Below are 9002 nucleotides of genomic sequence, written 5' to 3' on the forward strand. Positions count from 1 at the left end.
GTGTAAAACATAATTTATAACATGGTGCTTAATTTATCCATAGATGTGTAACTGTTATTCCTTACCTGCACTTAGATTACTATGGATCATTCAGTATTTGCGAACCAGAAAACTTTATGGCGTGCTGCACAAGGTGCTTTGGTGTAACTGTAATTGATTTCTTAAATCACAGTTCATCTGTTTTACTTTTGCTATCATGGTAGTCCACTATGGATAAGTACTGCATCACCTCAGAAACTGTTTGATTTGTGTCTTAATTAAACACACCACAAAATGGTTTCCAAGGACATTTTCTGAAATAGTTAACTCTGAGGCCTGATGCTTTGGTTTGGCTCTGTTTACCTAAAATGTCACAGGAATATATTTAAGCTTGTTTCATATAACCTCAAAGCCATCAGTTCAAGTGCGCAAAATCCCATGGAAGTTAGTGCACAAACAAACAACATTCAAGGTTTTAAACTAAAAAAAAAATAATGTGCTGTACTATATGTAAGATTAAATCGGGAAATATATCTAATTCCAAGGCTTTCTGCAGACTTCAGATTATCTCGGCAATTTTCCTTTTGCTATTTATATAGTACTGAACAGATCTAGGATATGTGTCACCAGAAAATGCCCTATTTTAAAACCAAGTTGTTATGTTCAAAATAAATTTTAGAATTTTTCAAATATACACAAGTCACTAGTTATTAGTCATCTATGGTTAATAAGAACATTTCTGTACCCGGAACAGCAAAATTTCCAGTGTTACGCCACACCAAGGAAATCAGATTGTACGCAAAGCTCCTGTGTGGCTTCCTCAGGGAAAAAAAATATTTTATTCACCAGTCAAAAAAAGGCAAGGAGTTAGATGCTCCTTGCAGAACTGCTTATTTGCTGGGGAGTGTATTGTAAAAAACATCTATCATCAGTAAGCTAAAGATATATTTTTGTATGTTCATAGGTCCTGCTGTAAGATTCAACAATTTCAACATAGGTGCACCTGAGCCACCTCCGGTCATTGGACAGCACACAGTAGAGGTCTTGAAGAGTGTTTTGGGATATGAGGACAACTATATAGCTGAACTGATAGAAGATAAGACAGTATCTCAGAATGAGGTCCAATGACCTAAAACCATTGACAGCGTCAGTATGTAATTCCTTCTTTGTTCATTTCAAATGACAGATTGAAATAAATTGTAGCATTACTCCATATTTTAATGAACAATTAAAAAGCACATTTAACTATTTCACTATCATTTCTCATTATTTTAGAAGCTTATATCTATGCTGTAGTTGCATTTTGTTTCTACCTACAAACAATACTAGATAATGTTGACACTTATTAATCCAATTGAATTTTCAATGTACAGTTTGCTATCCAGCTGTAATCAATTAATTTTATTTTTAGGCATAGTTTACACCAGCATCCATACTTTACGTTTAGGGAGAGCGTAAGAGAAATTAAAATGTTCACATTCTATTCTCTAAGCTTAGCTATGCCAATTCAGGACACTAAACCACCCACAGGTCCCAAATTGCCCCGTATGATTTTTAAGCAGGCATTTAAGAACACAGTACACAGTACACCCCGACTTCACTGCACATATCCCATAGGTATTGCGCATTTCCAATGGCGCATGGGCATTATTCCAGCTTCACTTCTTGCATTTTGAAAGAGTAGGCACTGGCGAGGGATCTTCAGATGCAATTCTGATGTGCCTCAGTGGATTTACATCTAGGTAAGTATAAAAGTTTGGTTTTTTTTTAATCCACGTCAATTTGAGACCCTAAACCAAAGGTTTGTAAAGGCCTGTAGTTAATTTAGAGTCACAAATTTCAGGTCCTCCTTAAGCCCCTGTTACTAATGGCAGAAACAAAATGTAGTGCTGCTGCCCATTTATTTTTTGCTATGAATTATGGAATGTGTAATGAATCCTGCTGAAAGCTGTTGTTAACTTATTATTAAGGTCTTATATAATGATATTGTTTTACAATAAATCTGCATAAATCCTATTCTGCATGTCCTGCTTCATCCTGTACCCATGTTTAATAGACTGATAAACATGCTAGTGCTCAACACTGTTCCCAATGATAGTTACAAATAGACTGATAGCGATGGTTGGGGTTCATTGAAATTCTCTAAATTACCCCGTTTCCAAAATCATTGTTTTCCTTTCTGTGTGAAGTAACAAAATAGAGTACATGCGGTCCGCTACTTAAGGGGCACAAATGTATATAAATATCATCCGCCATATTGAGAATGCAAACCATTATAATTTTGTAGTAATCAAATTACAATTGCCTTTGTCTCCTTGACCTTATAGGAAATATGTTGCTGGATTTCCAATCTAGTAACCATTAAAGCTGCTGGATAAATACCATATAAATATATTTATAAGGAGCTCTTCATCTTTAGTTTACTTTAAAAAAAAATATTTTATTTTTATGTTAATGAAACACAAATGCTTTGGGCACTTTGAGGCCCTCCTCCCCCGCCTCCCAGCTTCAAAATATAGAGGCAGCACATGGATAATACTCCAGCAGCAGAGTTCCTTATAGACATATATTTCTTATCAATGTTAACTGTTAAAAAGTGGAAATCTGATGGTAGATTTCCTTTTAGGACGCTTTAATTTAATATAAAGGGATCTATCCATATATTTAATAGAGAAGCATGCAATAAATACCTTGGCACCCTCTATAGCAGTGGTGGCAAACCTATGGCACTCAGAGCCCTCTATATGGGCACCCCCGCCATCACCCCAGCGCAGAGTTTGCCAGACAGGACTCAAGGCCTCTTGTACTCCCAGGCAGCGCAGGACCCTAGAAGGAAGCTACAATGATAATCCAAACTTCTTCTCCTTCCTTCTACTGTATTGGTGTCCTCAGGTGCCTATACAATTTAAACATGTGACAGAGCAGGGAGTAATAAGTTACTGCTTAAATTGTCGCATCGGCACTTTGTGAAAAATACGTGGGTTTTGGTTGTAGTTCGGGCACTCGGTGTCTAAAAGGTTCTCCATCACTGCTCTATAGGAAGAAAGCACAATATAATATTTTTTTTTAATTCAAATATATTTTTAAAGTTTTTACATTACAAAACATAATTGATCTATGTGACTATGCAAGGAACTTAGAGCAACCATGTACAGTAGCTCTGACTGTTCTTAGGATATATTATCAAATTTATGAACTGATAATTTTGGCCCCTTAAATGTGTAAAGCATTATTAAATTGTGTAACATGTAAAATGAGCATTGGCCTCTGGATTTATACTTTTGACAGCAGTGGAGAAAAGCAAGCCTCATATCCTGTAAATATTTCTAAATTCTATTAGAACTTATATCCCCATAAATGCAAACAATACCCAACCCTATAAAGAAGAATAATTGAGAATTAAAATAAGAAGAGATGACTTCAAGAACAGAAATATGGTGTTTGATGCTATCCACACAGCCTGGGAAAAAAATAAGTCATTCTGAGATTCCTTTTGCCAAGTTTGTTGAGCAAACAGTTACAGGACAAAGAGATTATTGAAAATGTGCATTTTTCCATAGATGTCTACTTTCCCCAAACTATTCATAATTTCAGCATTAATAAGATAATAAACCAGATGTTTCTCTTGGTGATTTATTCTAAACATGAGAATGCACTTTGATCATATAGTTTTCTTATTTTAATCAGTAAAATAAACAAGGAGCCTAACAATACGGTGTCACTGTAACGCTTGGATCCATTACCCAGTTTTGTTGTGTAAATATTTGCTTTACATTGTGTTTCTATGGCATTTTCAGATTGTGTTGCTTAAATCAAGCGCTGCTTTAACTTTTTATTGACTGTAAAGTAGAACATAAGTTCAGAGTTAATGACTTGAATGGTGAATGAGCCTTTTTGCACCAGTAGCTAGCAGCATAGTCAGCATGGCACCAACTACAGTCTAATTTATAAATAAAATAAGACCAAAGTAAAAGCTTTCTCTTTCTTCTGGATTTTACATGCACAACGTCTGGCTCTGCTGTACTTACAAAATGCAGTTATAGTTTAGTGTTTCCAGTGGGCAATTATATGAAAGGTGATTCCCTTTATTCTTTTTTTTTCTAGAGGTTTACCGGTATTTTCAGTCCTCTTACATTGATACTCTAAAATTATGTATGTACATAACTGAACTGCTTGAGATGAGAAAATGTCCCATTATGTGTATGTGCGCAAATATTTGTTTAAATACATATACAACACTATACATACTAAATAGCTTACAATGTGTACATGATAACAGCTACAATATAAAAATATAAAAAGTAACACTGATAAAGTCTAACATCATCGTACAGTTCTATTCCTTGTTTTTGTTTAAACCTAGAAGAATGTGCAAAGTCCTCCTAAAGACCATTAGTAAATGTGCCCCAATGAGGTGTCTCTTGTCAGCTTTCTATGGCTTATTCAGCTGTGTACCCCCGAGACAGAACCAGCAGGGTGGGACATCAACTATACATTTAGAACCTGCCAATGAAAAACTTCTCCAAACCTACTGAATCCACTAGTGATACTAAAAGATGAGCTACTAAACATTTGATTTTTATTAAATGAAAATAAAAAACAGATTTATCACTAAAATAATTGATCCCCTATCTACACAATGGGAAAAATTGGTAATGGAACCTGATGACCTCTATACACTAATAGTGCAAATATAAACTACCATATATATATTCGAGTATAAGCTGAGTTTTTCAGCACAAAAAAATTTGCTGAAAAATCTCACCTCAGCTTATACTGGAGTCAAGAAAACAAACAAACAGTGTACTCACCTCCCAACCCAACCACCCCACCCCCCGACAGGTCCTCTTCTATATAGCAATGCTCCGGCATCGGCTCCATGTCCCCACACTGTCCGTCACAGGGATTGTGACATCAGCTGCTCCCTGACATTCTACTATGTGTGCCGGCATCGGCACACACTATGATGTTGGCGAGTGGCAGACGTCATGGTGCAACGGACAGAGAAGCGACACAGAGCCGATGCCGGAACATCGCTGTATAGAAGAGGACCTGTTGGGGGGGTGTCGGAAGAGGAGTACACTGTTTGTATTTTTCCTACAGGCTTTATATTGGGGGCAGGGGCTGCAGGCTATATACTACAGCTGCTGGCAGGTTATATACTATAGGGGCTGACAGGCTATACACTACAGGGGGCTGGCAGGCTATATACTACAGGGTGTTTGCTGGCTATATACTGGGGAGACTGTGACCAATGCATTTCCCACCCTCAACTTATACTCGAGTCAATAGGTTTTTCCAGTTTGTTGTGTTAAAATTAGGGGTCTCGACTTATACTTGGGTCAGCTTATACTCGAGTATTTACGGTACTTATTTTATAGGACTGACAAATATAAGTGAGTAATAGTACCTTTTCACTCACCTAAAAGTTAATTTATTGCTAGTTACTCATGTGCACTAATCACAGGATAGGGGGTACATGTTGCTAGTTTATGAATAATTTCCACAAGTCCCCCACATGTAAATGTTATTTCTGCAGATTGCCTTATACAACATATCCAATTTGATGTTCCACCTTTTTATTTATTATCCTTAATGGTGATCTTATACAATGGTGATGTTTTTACATGTGGCAGAGACTAGTGAGAAAATCAAATACTAGATGAGAACACATTTTTACTACAAAAATAGAAATGGGTCAATAAATGATATATATGAAGAGTAGCTTTTTCCTGCCTACTCGGGCAAAACCACCATTAAAAATAACGGTCAGTTTATCAGCTTCTCGTGTATTGTAATGGTATCATGTTATGTCATATTAAAAATTCATGATATAATCCTCCATATGTTTTATATGTGAGAATTATTGTAACTTTGGGACCTGTAGCTCCAGAAAAGTGGGGTTTGCTGATCGCTATTGAGCATTTTAAGGAACTATTCAATGGGTATGGAACCCTTAAAATTTTTCACCCTTTGTATCATTGCAGCCAATTGGTAAGATCCAAAAACTTATTTTTTTTAACACTCTGCACCCCATCTTGACAGAAAATAATCAGAAATGTAGATATTTTTGCTAATTTATTAAAGCAGATTGGACCTCACAGCTCACAGTGCATGTCAGAGCACGTAAGAATCATGAGGTAACTGCCCAAAGAGCTCAAAGACAGAATTGTGGCAACATTTCGAGATCTGGCCAACATTATTTCTGTCACACTCAAGGTTCCTAAGAGCACAGTGACCTATAATAACCATAATCCTTAAATGGAAGAAGTTTGAGACGACCACAACTCTTCCTTGACCGTCCTGCCAAACTAAGCAATCATCACTGCTGCCCCCAGTGGGGCTTTATGGCAGAGTGTGCCGACGGAAGCCTCTCCTCAGTGCAAGACATATGAAAACCAGCATACAGTTTGCAAAAAAACACATGAAGAACTCCCATACTATGAGAAATAAGAGATACCTTGACTTGTTTTGAGAGACTTTAATATTATTTTTTAGCTATGAGTTCATCTTGTGAGGTTTTTTTTATTAACATCTGACTCATATCCTCAAAGATCACATAAGCAAAATATTTCCATTTTTATTTTAAACAGTTCTGTAGAGAGCAGCAGCCATGGGTGGATTTATGCCGAGGTATTTATGGAACTCCGTTTGCTGACAATGCTAATAACAAAGGAACTAGTAAAATAACTGTCACCTTTGACAAGCTTTCCCACAGTAGTTTATTTACAATGAAGCTAGGTTAGGTGAGGTCTTGGGAGACAGCAGAAACTAAATTACAGACCTTCTCCAATGTTTTTCTTCTGTCACTGAGATACTTTAGCTGCTTGCTTTAATTCAGGACTCTGTTGCTTTTAGAATAAAAGGCATGTGCTTTTAGTAGCATCAACAGCAACCATAGGACCAAATGTGGTTATTGTTTGACCGTATAAGTGGTATTGAGACTTGGAGTATATTTTTAGATCCATTTCTAAAATAGTTGTTCAGGAAAGTAATGTTAAAGTTCAGGAATGCTGGCAGAGTCTCTAACATGTGACATTAGACAATGCCAAATATGGAGCTATTGTTTTATGTTCAGATTCAAATTGTGAGATTCAGTATGTACATCAACACATGTTTGAAACATTGTAAAACATCAGGGCTTACCAGAATGCACGCTTTTGTAATATTGTCTTGTAAGTAGCTTTGAATATTAAAATAATATTTTAAAAATGGTAAATTTACTTTTGTATTGATACATATCTTAGATACTTGCATTTCCTGAAAAGTGAAAGCCAAAAACTGTGCATTCATTGTTATTATAAATACAATTGTAACATTGAATAGGTCTTTAATATCAGCTTTAGGGGGAAGGGAGTCTATAACCAAGTACCACAACAGATCGGCTGCTGATAAACAGAGATTGGAACAGAAAGCTGACAAAGCAGACAAAGCTGAAAGCTTTAGTGTAGTGGTCAGACAAGGGTAAAGCATTCATTTGCAGGCTTGGGCTGCAGTGCCATTGCTTACTCTTCAGTCACCACTTCCCAATATGATTATCAAACCATTGGCCCACAATTCTGGAAGAGGACCCAAACACAGTGGAAGAGGTAACAAGTGCATTGTGCTTGCCTACCTGCCTTGCCTACACTGGGGAAGTAATAGGAAGTGAAATATGGCATACAATGATGGAACCAAGGAGACTTGAGTATACTTATTGACCCAAGTCTAAATTGTCATGAGAATAGGGAAGGAATAACACGTCAAAGTGTTTACTGGAAAAAAGTAAAAAAAAAATTATTCTTCAATCCCTTGTTCCTTTACGCTATAAGGGAAGACGCTTCTTTGCACTACATAGAAATAACAATGTTTCTTTTGTAAGATAATTAAAGGCAGTAGCTGAATGGATTTTTAAAACATTTGTCCCTTTCACTTTTAAGAAGTTTTCTTCCTCATCATTTGGAAAGAATGTAATCTGTAAAGAATTTTCATTTTGTTTTAAAAGCAACCAGAGCAATGTATTTCTTTGGTGTTTATATTCCATTGGAATGGAAAATTGCTAAAGGAGGACATGGGTGTCCAGGAAAGAATTTATATAGTGACACATATAAAATGAAAAGTAATTATTGTTTGCCCAGACTTTGCCCAGCAAACAACTCATCTTTTGCCTCTTATTTATACAATTCTATTGTCCCTTGTCATTGCTTACAAATGAGTACCAGGATGTTTTGTTGATTCCATTGTCAAATCCAAAAATCATTTTAGAAAATGAATTCATACAGTGGTAGTGGAGGTTTCATAATTTCATCTGTGACCCTGGGCTTTCTGTTTGCTTTTCCTTGTCTTGGCAGTCACTTTAGGTTGACAGCAATGACTTTACAGGTTAGCAGTTGGACCCCACATCATCCACGTGTGATGGATTGAACACTGAGCTTTCCAGAGCTTGGACTATTATTTAAACTACCCTGTAATCCTGAAGTATACTTTCCCACAAATGTATCCCTTAGCTGCTGTATTCCCTGGTGTTCATGATGTTGTTGGTTCAATAACGTTTTCTTATAAACTCCTGTGGGCTTCAGGTACATTCACACGTCGCATTAACGCATGCATTTCATTAACACATGCGTTTTGTAAACACAATTATGACAGCAGTGTAATCAGGCGAATCTCCTCTTCTCAACTGTTGTAATGCGTTTACGTTAACGCCATGTATGAACGCACCCTTCACAAAACAGTAGTTATTTATAGAATAAATTGAATACAGATGTAATGTATTTACTAATTAGGTACTTCTAAAGGCAATTGGACACAAAATCGGGGAGATGTATCAATTTGTCTCTAGTGCAGAGTAGGCAGTTCTTTGCTGTGCCAGATTAATCATTGTGTCTGATACTGGATGATTCTTCTAGGGAAGTATAAGACTGGCAAGTCATACTCAGCACCTTGTCACGGGTGGTCCCGCGACCCACATCGCGGGTCGCGGGCTCACCCATGCCGCCCTGCCCCCGCCAGCGCGCCGCCAGCGCATCTCACCCGTCCCGGCT

The 9002-nt window shown here is 37.0% G+C and overlaps 1 protein-coding gene across 2 annotated transcripts in view; it reads left to right on the forward strand.

The window, feature by feature from the left end:
• Window positions 1–1227, forward strand: part of SUGCT (succinyl-CoA:glutarate-CoA transferase) — a 570063-nt gene extending 568836 nt beyond the window's left edge. For both annotated transcript variants that reach the window (XM_072153331.1, XM_072153330.1), the window contains one exon: window positions 944–1227. In XM_072153331.1, coding sequence (XP_072009432.1) covers window positions 944–1107 — 164 coding nt within the window. In that variant the 3' untranslated portion in view covers window positions 1108–1227. The remainder of the gene's footprint in view (window positions 1–943) is intronic.
• Window positions 1228–9002: the final 7775 nt, after the last annotated feature.

Source organism: Engystomops pustulosus, chromosome 5 (assembly GCF_040894005.1).
Source record: "Engystomops pustulosus chromosome 5, aEngPut4.maternal, whole genome shotgun sequence".
Lineage (NCBI taxonomy): Eukaryota > Metazoa > Chordata > Amphibia > Anura > Leptodactylidae > Engystomops > Engystomops pustulosus.